This window comes from Atractosteus spatula, chromosome 11 (assembly GCF_055471065.1).
Source record: "Atractosteus spatula isolate fAtrSpa1 chromosome 11, fAtrSpa1.hap1, whole genome shotgun sequence".
Lineage (NCBI taxonomy): Eukaryota > Metazoa > Chordata > Actinopteri > Semionotiformes > Lepisosteidae > Atractosteus > Atractosteus spatula.
The window spans coordinates 34,233,001-34,250,072 of record NC_142716.1 but is presented as its reverse complement, the minus strand read 5'-3'; the positions used below and the strand labels follow the sequence as shown (position 1 = coordinate 34,250,072).

Sequence of the window (17,072 nt, the reverse complement as noted above, 5' to 3'; positions counted from 1 at the left end):
CTCACCCTTTTCAGGATGTCAGAAATGACTAATTTATGTCCCATTCCTGTTTGACATTTAACTACAAGAGCTGGTTCTAGCATAAATCTCCTTGACTGCTTCATCTGCTTAGTACTGCAGGGTAGTTAGGAAAAAAAATGTACTAGATTTTGCAATCAGGGATGCAGTTTTAAAATGGGGACAAAGAGGAAAAAAAATACCAAACTCAGGTGAAAGACAATAAAGTGTTCATTTTATTTAGAAATTCACAGTTTCTAATGGCACTACATCTCTGTAGTTACACTTTGCTCCTCTTCCATAGTACTGTGCAGTTCATCCTCACAGACAACAAAAAACAAGCAGTGTTCCCAGTGGCCCATCACACTAGCAGGCCCAATGCAGGGCCTGAAACGCAGAGGCAGGGTAAGGGTCAGAGTGCCACAAACGCAGCTCGGAAAAAAGCACTTTACAAGGTAAGTGGAAAAAGTAAAGGCATGAGTAGTTATCAAAGTGCACATTGAGTCACAACTTAAACCCTTCACAACAGCATTATCTTTATGTAAAAGAATACACATTCACAAATGTACAATTTCTAAAAAACACAAGTCTTAACACACTCTCACATACACACACCTGCAGCTTTTTTTTTCCAGACATACACATTCAGAGGTGCAAAAGGTGTTATAATTAAACAAACATTAGTCCCTACTTTAGATGTGTTTTGGACCACATTTCATGAAATAACTCGAATGGTCAATACATTGAATGCCAGTTCAGAATGACCTTACAAATTACCTTCAAAAGGGAAATGAAACTGAACATTACATTGAACAAAACATTTAAGAAATAACAATCTTGGTCCCAATTTCTTCTGTAAATGCAAGATAAAGATTGGCCTCTTCACCTAATTTCTGTTCAATGCTGTGTACTGTTACCTTTGTAAGTAAACTAATGAACATACCAGTCAGATACAGTGTGCACATTTGTTTCATGTAACTTAAATGAAAAGGGACCAAGAATTTTATCTCTTAGCAGAGTGGATCTCTGTCCTTTTATGGCTTCTGTCATCAAATTAGCAATTAACACTACAAAATATTCCCAGAAGCCTTTCATATATACTTTGTCCAACTATGTCTGCATAACTCATCCAACAGCTTACACAGTAAAAAAGTAATGACTTTGAGGTTTATGCCTTTACCCCATCAGGGATTCTACAGAAAATGTTATTGTAGAATTCATAGGCAGTGAGGCAGTGACACTGACACCAGTCATAGAAATTAATGGCCAGTTACAACACTCTATATGGATAAAGGAAGTCTAAAGGCATTCCTCTGAGGAATGCCTTTAGACTCTAGGAGCACGGGTTCGAGCCTGACTGTGGCCAGGATTCCCCACGCAGTGGCACAGTTTCCTAAAAGTGCCACTGATGACAGGGTGGAAGAGACCCCTGAGGCCTCCCGGGTGCCAGCAGGCTTGTAATGCTGGCAGTGAGGGATGAACCTCCCCTCCAGTCAGAGCTGATCCTCTGGTACGGGACTGTGCCGCCGGAGACGTACTCAAGACACTTTCCAATTCTCCTGTGTGGGGAAAAAGGGTTTACAGCTGCAAGATATTCTAAACTGGATGGGTTTAACAAAACAAAGACTCTAAAATTAAAAAGTAACTGCTTAATATGAGGTACAGGAGAGATTTTTGAGCAAATCTGAATGACTGTAGACTACAGTGATCACACTGGTCATTCCAAATCACTGTGGGTGATGTGTGGTTTTCGAGAATGCAGAGGAGGACAAGGCACACCAACATCTTTCCAGGTTTACCACTTTCACAACTGTCCACTCTTTGAATATCATTACATCTAGATTACACAAAAATAAATAAACCAAAAAACAAAAGGTGCCAGCACACATGTAGCTTACGTGAAAGAAAATCCTTTGACATTAAAACTAAACATTATACTAAAAAGGAAAATAAGAATATGAAGCAGGAATCATGAAAACCAGAATGTGATCTCAAAATAGAGTAGGACAATACAGTTCAATATTTCCCAGAGGAAGAACAGCTACAAAGTGATTAATCGAAACCAAGTGACTGACAAAGCAGTGTTTCGTGTATCAAATGGTCTTCGTGGATGATCACAGCAGGCTACCGCTCAAAGACACACCTGACAAAACAAGACCATTGCAAGCCTGGACTAGAGATTTCATAAGAAAGGTGTGTGTAACCATACTTGAAATGTTCCAACACAAGGTAATTTTTATAAACAAACATGGAACTTGCAGAATAATCTGCCTTGCCCTGTCCCAGGCACCCTACGGAGTCCTGAGAGGGAGATGTGTAATTATTTAAATAAATAAAATAAATAGAGAAGCAGCAGAAAACTCCTGGCACCTTCTGTATCTGCCTCCAGCAGGGGTGGGCTCTAGGCTGCTGGTATAACGAGATGACTGGAGATATGGGTGTCACAGTAGGACATAATTTATCCATAGAACAAAACTGCATTTCAGATACTACACTGTCATCCCCAACATTGTATGTGTTAATATCATTAACTGACTAAATAGAATGCAGTTATGGTCATAACATTTAATCTAAATGCTCCCAAAATGTCTTACATGTAATATAAAATAGAAATATTTTCTACCTACACCCATTCCTTTTTCCAAGGGCCTCTATTAAGTAAGAGTAACACTACCACCAGAAGACAAAGCAAAAAAATTCAGCACTGCTGCTACCACTCAAAACAGCTGACAAATCAGTAAGGTTTGGGACACAAATTTTTCAAATGTGCTAGTTTCATCAAAATTACTTTGTTATTCTGATGAAACTAGTTATGTAGTACAGAATGGTGTACATATTGCACACCAAGATAAAAGCTGTTGTCAAATAAGATTCAAGAACCATCTTACAAAAATGTATCTTTCCTTATGAGGTTCAAAATAAAAAATGTATATAAACCTTTGTAAGCTACCATAACTAAGTTTTATAAGTCAGGTATAAAAGGGGTTCTTACAATGGTCTCTTACAAATGTACTCTTGGTGCATCTCTCTTATCAGAGGAGTGATTATGAATTAAGACAATACTTCCAAATAAGGGCAAGGTGTATTAACTCAGTGTTAAATCAGTGTTATTCATCTTTCCTTTCATCATGTTACCAAATAAAGTTAGGAGTGCAACATCTATATTGGCATTTTGGGTAATAACGTCAGCTTAAGATCTAATACAATTTTCGTGCATTTTAGCTCCTTATCATAATGCTGAAATGTATGAGGAATGAGAACAGGGCTTTGAGCCTTGGCTTTAAACCAGATCCCTCATTCACATGATCAGAAAAGGGCAGATTTATTCTTAATGGTCATTTATTTCCCCAGCCTAGAGTATGGAAGAAAAGTGATAAATGCGTACATGTTCAATCTGAAGCCTTGAGGATGCAAATTACTTCAATCATAAAACAAGGAGAATTCACCTTGAAATATTGCATAATCTTTGTTCGTAATTCCCAATATAAAAGTCCTTTAACTGAAAGGCATTTCACCAATTTAGACATATACATTTGGTGTAATAGTATAATATTCTCTACTCCAATTAGTCTTTGGTGTGTGTACAAATTGCTTTATAGAGACTTGGGTTTTTTTTACTAAAAGAAATCAGAACACCCTGGTCCCCCACAAAAATATCTAACTCCTATAGTGTTAAATCTGAACTAAGAAAACTAAAAATTTCAAAAACAAAAGGAGCGAAACTGCTTGTACTGCTGCACAGTTGTGCATCACTGCGACATGTTTAATTTGCAAGAGCCGCTTCAGTCCTCACTCAAACTGGGCAAGCCTACAGCTCTCCCAACACAGAGCTTGTAACAGCCTCCCTCATTGTGCCTCTGTAAAACCAGGGGTGTGACGGAATGCTATCTGCCAAAGTACCTACTAACAGTACACGTTCCCAGTCTTGTAGAAAAACTCACCCACACTGAATTGTTATATGTTCGCTCTCCCAATATTTTAAAACTTGTCAAAACTCTAAACAGACAAAAGGCACATAAACAAGGAGATCGAGGAGAGTTCTGAGAGGAAACGGGGCCAGTGCCTGTTCTTGTCAAAATGATTGGCTCCACTTGACCTCTCTCTTCAACCAAAAAAAACAAACGCTCTGCCCAAGTCTTATCCGTCTTCGGACAGAAAGGAGCTTTTCTCCGTCCTCACTGCGAATCCTGTACCCCCCATCTGCAGGGATACCAGGGATAGTCGAGTGCCAGCCTGGCCTCTGTGAGAGGGGGTAAGAACAGCAGGGCGGAGTGTGAGGAGGAGTGCTGCAAATGTCACTGAAATCAGCCGTCAGACCTGTCCTGACACAGCTGTGACTCCAAACGTACCCACAGTCATCTCCTTGTTGCCCTTGATGATAATGTCCTGCAGGCTGGCAATGGCGCCAGTACGAGTCTGTAGAAGATCTCCCACACACTTCCCCTGCTCTGTCATCTTGGAGCGCCTTCTTTTGAAGGCCCTCTTCTCTGTCTTGGTCTTAGGTGGGGGCTGGCCATTGCAGAGGCGTGTGCAAGCGGAGATCCCGCAGAAGTAGGACTCATCGGAGTGCGACGAGCCCTCAGAACTGCCCTCTGATGGGGGGCCCTTGTAGGAGGATGTGCACACCTCCCCCGAGGGCAAGAAGGTGCTATGGGGCTGCACGGGGCCATTGCACTTTGGCCCTCCATTAGCTACTGGTGGCACCAGCACAGAAGACTTCAGCGTCTCGATTTTCTCGTTTTTCATTTTGCAACGTTTCTTCTGTAAGAAGACAAAAGGGAAAAGCAAATGTAAGCTTAAACGGTCAAAGTAAAACAACACAAAAAATACTCAATGCAGCCTTAACCACCTCAATGCTATACAAAACAAATCTAATTAAAACATTACAGAGGTTTTGAAGAATAAAAAGACCACAACAACATCCAGAAATGTATAATATGTTTAAGGAATGTAACCAATTGGAATTTACAGAAATGGACTCCAAATATCGAATATGGCAGTAAAATTAACAGTTTATCAAGAGATTTTTTTTAATTAAACAACTAAAGAAGAATGTAACACTTAGCCCCGAGTTCAGTTTTAGTTACAGAGTTACAGTGCCCCCTGGTGCCTGTTGTACAGACTATTTTACCATTATCTGCACTGAATTGCACTGTAACTCCCTTAATTCAGCAGTGAAGTGGTTAATTTTAACATCCAGAAGCAACAATATCGAGCCACAACCTGATTGAGTGATTAGTACAAAGCCTGACATGGAAGCAGTTCAATGTTTGCCAACCAAACATCAGTACTTAAACGGACACTGTACCTTTTTATTTTCTGGCGAAAACCTTAGAGGTTCTACAATGTACAAGTCATCTGGACCTACTAAAAAGGGGAGAAAGGGATGGAAGTTAAATGATGGTATGGAAAACAGAAGAACAAATTCAAGCATGGAAGTGTGCACCTGCAAGTAGTAAGTAGGTATATAATAATATATAAATACACAAAGCCCCACCCTTATCAAATCACATGGTGCAAAATCTACACAGTGGAGAAGTGGCAGAATATGTGCACAACCCTCCTCTTATATTGTTCTTCAGTTTTATTCTGTGGGTGTCTATATTTAACAAGACAATTAGCACCAGTTAAACTTTCTAGATGCAGACTGATCCTGTAAAGACTTTCACGTCAGTATGTCTTCGCAACTAACTTAACTGCTTAGCTTCAGGAAGAAAGAGAATATTCCCTCAATTCTCAAGACAATGCTTCCGAAATTACTTCAAACACTCAAGATTTAAACTTGGTCTGCATGTTCATAAATGGACAACCATCAAAAAGAATGTTGCAAGAGATGGGTTTTTTCAACCTCATCCAAAGACCATACTGTTACATAACATAAGCTCAAAATAAAATATCCATAACAATAATGTAAATACTCTGGTTCCTTTCAAGTTACTACTTGCAAATGTATTACATGCACCAGGAATGAGCTTTCTAAATTCTGTACGTAGTGTGCATCTAATCAGCAGGCACTGTCTTTATGAAAAGAACCTGGCAATGATCATATTAAAAGCTCACAGGCAAACTGAAAATAGGCAAGAATGTGAAAAAAATAGATGTTTCATGTTTAATGCCAGGTTTTATGAAGCGATTGTTCATTTAATCTTTATAGCAAAACCTCCAAGACTTCTCAGCTCGTTTGGCAGCTGCTCTTCTGCCTGGTGCAGCGACAGAGAAAACCTGTGGAGCTACAGACCAATGTGGTGGTTTGCCGCCCAAGTCCTTTATAAAGGCAATACCAAGATCAGACCATTTCCATTCACTAACTTAACCTAAGCTTAGAAACTCGTTCAGGTCTGTTTATTGAAAATTAAGAGTAATATTAATGCATTTTAAGCCGTGGGTCAAAACAAGTTTTTCTTAGAAAAGAAGTACAGTTAATACATGATCATTAATCCAAAAAAATTCTTAAAACCCTACAGTTAAGGCTGAAGAGTACAGTAATTTCCAAGATAAAACAGCAGAAAAACAAAACCTGAAAGCAATTCATAAGGCTAAAGCAGCTCAACTACTGTAACTATTTTGTTGTAAAAAGAATACATTATCTCAATATTATGCCACTATATAATAGTTAGCGGAGTCACAAACTACAAATGCCACACTTGCCTTCTGTAGTGGGTAACTGGAATGATTTTGACCGCACAAGAGGGCAAGAAATTCTTCTTTTGAGGCTCATGTCATCATATGAAGAGAAACATCTAAAAAAAAAGATTTTTTAATTTAGCAGCCCCTCATAATACCAATTTTACAATAAAGAGGAAAAAATAACTCAAAATCCTGGTTTAAACAAATGTCAAAGAGAGGGAGCAGACTTAAAGGGAGATTTATAAATTACAGAGTTAATCAGTCCTCTAGAAATTGTTTTGTGATATTTCACATATTAATAACTCCTAGAAACATTTACAAATTTGGAATTGTAGCTAAGATCACCAAATCACCTTGATCATTTACTTTAAAATATTTATAATTCTGAATATCCCATTAATATTAAGTTACATTAATTAATAAGTTAATATCAGACCCATGCTGGATGTAGTCACACTGATGACACTCCTAACAGTGCTAGTTTCATTTGTCAGTTTTCCAGCAGCATTGTAAGATGAGAGGTTGCAATATGCCAATACTTCCCAAAACTCTAAAACCCACCCAGCAGGTTTCAGATATTTATGACTGAGAGACCATTGTCTTATCATAGGGTAAAAGCAAACCTTGACATACAAGCAAGTGACTCTTGGTTAGAGATGCAAACAGGTTCTGATACATTGATTAAAGTCTAGAATACCTCTTTGGGCTTGGGTAGTGGTTGCTCTTGGGAATGGAAGAATCTGGCCTTTTCTGTAGTGGAGCAGAGTTGCGGTAGCGCTGGACACAAAGCAGCAGCCCCAGGGACAAACACAGCACCAGGGAGATGACCAGGTAATTCTGCCAGTCAGACACCTGTAGAATAGGCATTGGACTCAAAACGGAGCACAAGACAGCAATTCACATGACAGAGCACCATACCAGTGCATCAAGCAATGGAACAACCCTTTCAGTTAATAGACTGATAGCTCAACATTTCCCCTCAAACTACAGAAACCACACTTCTGTCAGTACACAAGAAGTAATCATGCATTTTTTGGTGTAGTCTAACCACACAAGCACTCACATTGTTTATTCACAGTGTATAATACGTAATTGGCTCCAGAATGCACGATGTTCATGAAGATAGACAATTACTGCTTGGAATTGTAAGAAAATTCCTAGAAATCAGGAACTGCAAGTCACAGCCTCCATAGTTTTCTGCTCTCTATGCTAGGTCAGGTACTTAATGACCTACTGTACACAATACTCTATTACACACACTACTGTAGCCCCTTAAGACACAGACAAGAAATTATTCCCATAACAGTGGGCTGAAATGGAGCAAAGAGACAGGACAATCCTGTACCTCTCTCTGAAGCTGGCTAACAGTGGCAGACAGGTTAAGAACCAGCTCTGTGATGTTCTCTAGCTGGCCCTGCAGTAATTGGATTGACTCGGTTTGTCGCTGGTCCTAAGGAACATAAGGGAAAAAAGCAAACTTGCAGTGTGTAACTGAAATAGTTCACATACAGTGAATTATTTAGCAACCTTTTGGTTCATAGCAAGTGGATGTTCACAGAACCCTGCAAAAGTATTTACACCCCTTCAACAATTGAACAAATATTCACATTACAAATGTGTGTAATGAATATTTCTAATCAAAACTTGAATGACCAAACTGAATACTTTTATGGGTACCATAAGTTGAATGTAAATAATAATGGCAAAAAAAAACAACAAAACGTGATAAATACACATGCAATCAACATTAGCTAATTACTTTAACAAACCTGAATAATACGTCAATAACAATGACTCAAGAACCTAATGAAAAAATTGCAGTGAAAATCAAAAAAGCATTTTTTCCCCACAATTGTACAAAGGAAAATAAAAACATTTGTAATTCAACAAAATGGGAAATTATTTGAACCCTTTTAATGAAGGAAGAGACCCTGACCTGCTCCTCTGCAATCCTGGAGGTGTTTTGGAGCTTGATAATAGTCTTGTTAAAGGCTCTCTGCATTTCTTCCATTTGCTTACGGTACCTTTGAAAAAAATACCGGGGAATAATTAACGGTTATTTCATAAGAAATGAAAAAATAAAATGTAATTTTCTTGGAAGACAATACGAAGTGCTGAAGGTGAAAAACATTTATACAAAGAGGTCAGTATTAGCTTCATTTAGACCATGTAGAGCACTGGGAAGCAATGTCTGATGGTACACCCTTTCTAAACATTCATATTGTTAAATCCCTTCTTCATTTTGTATCAGAATTAGGAAACACGCAAACATATATATAATGATAGCTAAATTATACAATGGAAAAATTGTAAAAAAAAGATTTTACACTGTATTGTAAATGTTACACCACATTAACCACTACTTTTAGAATTTCTACCATCAGTGGGGAAATCTGGTGCCATGCAAATCAAATAACACTTAGTCCTGGACAGTCTCAGAGATTTCAAATTCTAATTTTTGAACGTATCTGCTGAATTGCTGATATCTAAAAAGACAAATCCTGGCCCTCGACAAAACTTTTATGACGGCACCAACCTTTGACTGAGCTCTTCCAGGTAGCGGCTGCTGAGAGACATGTTCATCTCCAGGGCCTTGATACGGTTGTTGAGTCTCATAAAGACGGACTCCTTTTGGTTGGAGCCGTGCACCTGGTTGCCATTGCTGTAGCCCAGGTCCGAGGAATTCTGTAGCTCAGCATAGAAGTCTGTGGCAGTGCGGTGGAGCTGCCCATTGGCAGAGGGCACAGTGAGGATGATGTCCTCGACAGACTCTTCTCCCTTTAACTCCTGCAACACAGAGCCAGGAGAGTCGCCAGGCTCCAGAGAGGCAGCTGGTTTTGTCGGCTCTTCAGGGATGGCTTTTACAGCTCCAGTCTCCGTCTCAGCTGACAGGGCTGGTAGCTCCAAAGCAGGCTGAGTTTCTATAGGCTTAGCAATTGCCTGTACAGTCTCTGTATGATGATCTTTGACTGTAGAGATGAGGTCCTCCTTCCTGAGAGCTTCAGACTCAGAACCAGGAACAGGCTCCTCTAAAGTGGAGCTACTGCTGCTAAAGCTAGTACTTGCTGGTGTTTTCTTTTTGCCCTCTGCCTGGGTTTCAAGGGTTCTGTCAGGGTGCATAATTCCCTTTTCCGACAGATCTCCAGTGGATGGTTCAGGAATCTCCTCAGTTGGTGTGACCTTTATGGAGGCCGTGTCAGAAAAGCTTTGTTGAGGAAGGTTGGAGGACTGGCTGGGCTCCAACTCCGTGAGCTCCACTATAGTCTCAGAGTGCCGGGATTCCTGGTTAATGTCTGTAGCACTGGTGCTCATGTCTTCCTTGACCAAGGGTAGTTCTGTCTGGATTGGCTCCTCTATGACAGACAGATCCAATGTCTTAATGGGCATGAGAGTGGACTGCTCCAGGGAGTTAAGGTGATCTTGCTCTGCCTCCTGCTTTCCCAAGGCACTGCTATGCTGTCTCTGTAGGGCCGTGATGGCAGAACACCAGTGAAATATGTACTCAGAGAAGCTGGCGACACAGGATAGGAAGGGCAGCTCCCCACAGTAAATGTTGCTTTCTAGTTGGTGTCTGCTTTGACCCTCTGCCTCCTCATCCTCCAAGTCCTCATCCTCCAGCAGGGTGACAGTGGATGGACTGGGCTCTTCCTCCTCCTCATGTACCAGCTGCACAATCAGGCTCTCTTCTGGCACGGGGGGCTCTGTTGCCAGAGCTGGCTCAGGCTCTTCTACCGGTGCTAAAGATGGATCACCTACCTCCCTTGTTTCTAACCTGGAGGAAATTAGACAGACAAAAGCTTAAGGAGAGAGATTTGGCAGTAAGCCTTTTTAATTTGTACACTTGGGCAATGGAGAACAATTCTGCCAAGTGCATTACAAAATTCTTCACTTATCTGTTTCACAGTGCAGACTATAGTTATTCTGGGTCTCAGTCGGTTCATATTAACACCAGCTAAAGTCAATCGACTTATGATTGAAGGCTCATAATAACACAGAAAAAGATAAACGTATTAAGCATACTTGGAGAAAAAACATCTGGCTGCCCAAAGTACAAGTAAAAGGCAAAACCAATCAATGTGGTGTATTAATGACACAAGAGCTTCTTTCGCAATCTCTAGAATCGAGGTATGTCCAGCCTTATGCAAACTTTCATAATGGCTTGACACTCACATTGGAGGAGAGTCTGTGGTGGGCTGGGGTACTGAAGATGTTTCTGTCTGGTTTATAGCTTCAGTAGAGATGTTGGCTAGAAGATGACAAAGTGGTGCGATTACTACAGAAGAAAATTATTTTATACTTAGATTCATAAAAACAATGTTTCAAATAATTCAAACCTCTTGTTTATAAGTTCATAATATAAACACATTTACCCCAGCTGCATCTGCAAAACAACTTATCTTACGTTTTCACAGTATAATCAAAAGGAACAGGAATTCATATTCAGGTTCTTCACTTTGTCTGTTATTGCTGTGGGCTACAGCCAAGGACCAGACCTGTTTCATTAAGGGATAAGTTTGAAAGCCTTTGTTATGTAGGCTGACAAGTGAGGAATGTTGGCCAGGCAATGGTAAAAAAACAGGTGTTCCCAGAGCAAGGCAAACCAACACTTTATTATAGAATGTACTAGTAGTGGAAACACATTTAACCAGAATTTAAGGCAGAGACAGACTGTAAGGTTCAATGCTTGATAAACTTACTTCCAGGGATTTTAGCACAGTCATCTATATTATTGGTTGATAATGCAATTATATTATACTATTAAGCTATAGGTTACGCAGGGATCCGCATTAGAAAAGACTGGAGAGTCTGCTATTTGACTACACAAGCCTTACTCAGAGCATTGTAGTGTAGTTTACTCAATTTACTTAACTGCTAAAAGGAAATAATCAAATTCTGCATAGCTGAACCCTCCCCTCACAAGCTATAACCTTTTACCAAAATAGTTATTTAGGGTTGGAACTGCAGATTGCTGACTGCTTCTTATTTTATAGCTAGTCTCATATATTGTTCTGGTGCCAGACCACAAGCAGCTAGAACCCTGAATGATCTGAAAGAAGAATTGAAAAGTGCTGGGTTGGTCTATGCCATTTACAGCCCCCCTTGCAATCCAACAGAGCAACAAATAAAGGAGTACAAAAATGACAAAATCATAAATCAAGACAGCCTATGGCCAAGGACCCAGGAAAACCAGTATTCAAAAGTAGGAACTGGGGGAACAAGTTGAGTGTAATACCGTCTCTCCGTGCTGCATCGTCCAGTTCTGGTTTGGCCCCCAGCATATTTGCAGCTATGTTTACCATATTCAGGATAGCATCTGCAACGCAAACACAAGTGCATGAATAGCTCCTTCATTAGTACCGTGGGCTACAAAAATAAGTGGTCTGGTCTATAACCAGCTGTTTAAAGGAAACATTACAGAAAACCAAAAACCTGGCAACTCTGAGGCACTAACGTAACACAGAGGTTGATTTTCTTGTATGATTTTTTTCTAAAATGCAGTTAAGTTTAACCTGTGCGGTGTGAGGCGTGTGAGCTCAACCCCTGCAGGAGCTTGCTGTCGGAGCAGAGGGAAGAGAAAACGGTGTACTCTCCACCCACCCTTCCCCTGGGATAGTTCAGGCAGCACTCCATAGCCAGACCAGCACACATATTACAGCCTACCACACAGTCAACCGATTAATGATTCTTTTCATTACTTTATGAATCTTTTTTTAAGTCAATACGATGGTCACCTAAAATATTTTAACACTTATGCCCTGTCCTGAAATTGCACTTTGTAGTTCCTGGTTACATTTTACATTACATTATTATAGACATTACTATGTGCATTAACTTACTTGTGGCTGAACCCAGGAGGTTCTTGGAAGACTTGTCTTCTGGTGGCACATACCCAGGAGGATAATCTACAAAGGGGAACACTACAGTTCAGAACAGGAAATTTATTATAAATAGACTAGAGCTGGGTAATTAATTGCATTTTTTTTAAATTTTACCGGGCAGTATGCACATAACTAAGCAACTTACTATGCATATCATAATATGGGGCCCCCATATGACATGAAATCAACAAATAATCAATTGTCAAGGATCCCCCAAGACATGGAAACTTCTACATGAAAATGTTAATGAAAATGAAAATGTTTAATCTAATATACGACACAGCCTATGTTAGTAATACACATACATTTGTATTGCAGCATCAATGAAAACACAAAAAGGACAATTAAATAGTTTTGGACAAATTATATTTTAAACAAACACTTAATTTTCTATTGACAAGTGTATACTTCTATAGACAAGCAGCAGGAATATACATCGTAAATAAATTGGTGGAGATTATAAACTCTAAAATGTATTCTATGAAAAGCACATAGTATGTATGTTCTCATCCAGGCAATGTAGTAAAACATTAGAAACAATTCTTAAATATATGGGTAAAGACAGAATTTAAGACAAAGGCAGAACTGGCAAAATTCTTAAACTCACTAATTAATAAAGTTTTCAGCTTTTTTTACTGACGCATAAGTATACCATAAGTAAAAAATCTGGAGAAAAAGGTTGTTTAGGAGAAATGCCCTAAACAAACAGCAAGTATGCTGGGCAATGCTGAGAACTGGCAGCATTCACTACTTTTGAGGTGCTATACACAAAGAAACAACTGAACCCCTACACAAGTTACAGTACTTTAAATACTGCCTTAAACGTTGATATTTGGTCTGTAACAGATGCACTTGAAGAAAATTTCTCTGAGACCTAAGGTTTTCAGGTCCCCCAAATGGCTCCACAAGTAGAGGCTATTGCCCAGAACACAGGATGAGCTCTACTGCCAAAACGTCATGAGTCTGGATCACGTCACTTGCTGACTGTTACTGCAATAGCCCAAACAGTAGCACACAATTGGCTATGTCTCATTAGGGGACCAGGCTAGGATTAGGTGTCCAGGTCTCTGAAACAGTAACTCCTGTGACATCCCTGGAGAACAACTGTTATGTAAGGGTTATAGCATGTGAAAAGACGAAAGGATTGGATCCATGTCAAAAGGAGCTATGACTGGGAGCCAAAGTGTAAAGAAACAATTCGAGATTCCTAAATGGATGAGTATAAAATACATAAAAATTGTGATCTAAAAAAAACTTTGCTGTTACCATAATCTTCATCCAGGTACTCCAATCGCTCTGATGCATACTGTGATTCTGCAATCTCTTCGTATTCTTCCACCATGCTGGTGCCAAACACCCTGCCAGGGGTAAAACACAACAGTGAATACAATGAACAGTCACTCATTTCCCAATGAATGATGTAAAAAAAGAAAGCCATAAAAGAACGAAGCTCGCAGTGTCTTCTAATTCAGGGGTCGGCAAACTACGACCCGCTGGCCAAATACAGCCCGCTGTACTTTTCTGAGTGTTGGAATCTCAAGGGTTACTTTTTGCATCAGATATTATAAATCTTCCGCCAGTGGACTATACTTGTTAACTCTGCTGCTCTCTCTCAGCACTAATGGTCAATTGCAGAACAACACCTATTTTACGATGCATTTTACTTATCAGACGTTACCTTTAACCTTGGTTATGCCTGTGCTACAGCTGATTCTTACTGTAAATTCATTTGGATTTTTGTTGCCTACAGTGATTGGCTCAGTCACGCCAATGACGTCTAGTGTATACCATCTTGTTTGAAAGCAGGTCATGAGTTCAAACGGTTCTAAAAGGTATAACTGACAAGAGGCTAACTGTAAGGCATTCCTGCCATGTCGAAAAAAAGAAAGATCGATGCAGAGGGTAAAAAATTCAGCGACAAGCGGTTTAGAAGAGTACTTTTGTGTCCCATGGAAAGAAAAGGCAATGTGTCTTATCGCTGTGATTAAAGAATACAACATAAAAAGGTGTTACGAGAAAACATCAGGCTACGTTTTCGGAATAGACAGGAGATGGACAGAGGGGAAAAATTAGAACAGTTGAAAAAGTCGCTTCAGGGGCAGCAGAAACCGTTCAAGAGAAAATTCAAAGAATATATTGCGGCTGTCCGAGCCAGTTATCGGGTATCGGAGCTTCTAGCAGCAGCTGGCAAACCCTTCACAGGCGGTGAGTTTATTAACCAGTGCATGCAAGGTCGCGGAGGAGATGTACCCAGAGAAACGCAACCTATTCCTGTCGGTGAGTTTATCGGCCAGATAGAGGATTTCACTCGGGTGGCCCAGCAAGGTTAGTAAAAAAATGTTAGTGGCCCTTGCTCTAAAAAGTTTGCCGACCCCTGCTCTAACTGAAAATAACGATGAGCTTTTATCACGTAAAGAAAAGACTAGGACTTTAATAAACTTTAAAAATATATATACTTCTGAGATTTCAAATTAAATGCATCATTTTTACTGTTATTTTACAACTGAAACTTAAGGGTTTAAATAATAGGCTTTCCTGCTGTGACAGCTTTCCCCTTCACTTTGGCCTCAGCAGGGATGCAAGTAATTCTGAGAACACAGGAAAACAGACTACAAGAGAGATCACTATAGGGTTCTTCAGGAGCCTAAGGCACAAATTCCTGCAGAACTATTAAATGTTACGCAATGCACTTGTAATTCGTAGAGTATACTACACTGCCTCAGATAATATTAGAGCACTGCAGTATAATTGTATATACACAGAAAAGGAATACTTTAATTTGTGTTTTCCAGTAAATTATTTTTGTACACACACCTTCTAGACAATCTTCAGACCATCACTGTTGCTACTTGACTGGGAACAGTTGTCATTTGCACACACAGCAGAGCTTTTTTCAAACAAAAGACATTAAGAACATGTAAGAAATAGTATGGCCTCAGTTACAAAATCAACTCAACCACTTACCTGATGAGGCTGAGTGGACAAAAATGCTCTGATCCAAAATGAGAGAGCAGCTCAACCTATATAGGAGAAAATCATTAAAACACAAGCAAAGGTAGGCCTTCTGTTAACATTATGTGAGCATGTATACATCATGATAGTTAAGAATTAGTAAATAGTAAGGCCAAACTACATTTGCAAAGCTTTATTTATTTATTTTCTGCCATGCTTTATTGTGCACTGCCACCAAAGCCCCCTTTAACTGTCTAACCAAAACATCTGAAAGAGAAGAATGCTAACCTTTATGTACTTGATGAACATCTGATGCAAGAAAAATAGAACATGAGAGAAAAACAAGAAAAGTAGTCAGTAGTAGAAGACCAGATTCATGCCACAAGCAAGTCAAGCAATTTTTATTCTAATGCTAAAATCTATAAGCATTATTCACTCTACAATCTAGCTCTACAAGAGACTACAGGAATGGGAAGATATTAAAGAAGACTTTACTGTATAGCAACCAAAGAAAACAGAAGTATAGACAGACAGCATTATTTTGCTCTACAGAAGGGAAATACAAGGCCTTTACAAGGTTTCTGCTGCAACTATCATTCAAAACTGCCAATGACCTGGCATCAAATCAAAGAAAATATTTATTCACAAGAGTTACAGACATTTTGGTACAGAGCATATCATGGTAACTCAATATTAGCAGATGGAGCAATAATAAAAATGTATACATCTTGCAGTTCAGAAAGGAAAAAAAACAGGAACCATGAGATGTCAAAGATGAGGATTTTGTTTAACTACCAAACATTTTAAAGAGCGTTTTTAAGACTTCAGTAACCACTACTGTAAGAAATATGTACATATCGTAAACTATATTCCCGTGGAATATAAAAGTTAGAGACCACATTTGTTTTTCTTATTAGGAATTCCATGATTTCTTATACAAGGACTCATTGGAGTAACTGTACTTTAACTCTAAAATGATTTACTCCCAAACACGGAACAACTGTCAAAAGAATAGAGTAATATTTCATATGTCCTGTTTTCCAATTCAAATATTATTGGTAGGGATTGAAATCAACCACAGTTTAAAACATCAGTGTATTTGTTCTACAAAGTCTTCCAACCACAATACAGGGCACATAACTTTTCTGCTCTACAAACTTGGAGCCTGACAAATTATCTGCCATTGAATGAAACTGATCAGACCTCAAGTGTCATTAGAAAGTGAACAATCAAATAACTATGTGCAACAAGTGAAGTCTTCGAAGCAGAAGGATGCAATACTTCTTACCTTGACATATTTAGCATACAGCTGTTCATCCAGTGGGAAGCTCTGAACAGTCCTTTCATCTCGTGCGTGAAACGTGCCAAGCTTAATCCATTTATTGGTTGGGTACCTGAGTAAATATACAAAACTATTTTCTTCATGATTTCACAGCTGGAGAATAGTTCTCAAAAAGCATTACCTTATTTAGATATACCTTTGTTTTTGCTAATTTATGTCTGTTATGCTTATATGTAAGCCTTCTTAAAAGGCTTCATTATTTCCCCCAACTTCTCAAACAGCGCCTTCTCAAAGTCTCTAAAAACAGCCCCACTTCACAAAAGTTGTTTCATTTG

At 39.2% G+C, this 17,072-nt stretch overlaps 1 protein-coding gene across 5 annotated transcripts in view; it reads right to left on the bottom strand.

Moving 5' to 3' along the window:
- Positions 1–215: 215 nt before the first annotated feature.
- suco (SUN domain containing ossification factor) overlaps positions 216–17,072 on the bottom strand; it is a 41,633-nt gene continuing 24,776 nt past the window's right edge. For 2 of the 5 annotated variants that reach the window (XM_088926956.1, XM_088926953.1), the window contains 14 exons: positions 16,744–16,849; positions 15,744–15,764; positions 15,468–15,523; positions 13,770–13,861; positions 12,462–12,527; positions 11,858–11,938; positions 10,795–10,870; positions 9,161–10,396; positions 8,561–8,648; positions 7,970–8,074; positions 7,322–7,476; positions 6,646–6,737; positions 5,306–5,364; positions 216–4,758 (listed from right to left, as the gene is read on the bottom strand). In XM_088926956.1, coding sequence (XP_088783082.1) covers positions 4,309–4,758; positions 5,306–5,364; positions 6,646–6,737; positions 7,322–7,476; positions 7,970–8,074; positions 8,561–8,648; positions 9,161–10,396; positions 10,795–10,870; positions 11,858–11,938; positions 12,462–12,527; positions 13,770–13,861; positions 15,468–15,523; positions 15,744–15,764; positions 16,744–16,849 — 2,683 coding nt within the window. In that variant the 3' untranslated portion in view covers positions 216–4,308. The remainder of the gene's footprint in view (positions 4,759–5,305; positions 5,365–6,645; positions 6,738–7,321; positions 7,477–7,969; positions 8,075–8,560; positions 8,649–9,160; positions 10,397–10,794; positions 10,871–11,857; positions 11,939–12,461; positions 12,528–13,769; positions 13,862–15,467; positions 15,524–15,743; positions 15,765–16,743; positions 16,850–17,072) is intronic. The other 3 variants (XM_088926957.1, XM_088926955.1, XM_088926954.1) reach the window with 2 other exon arrangements.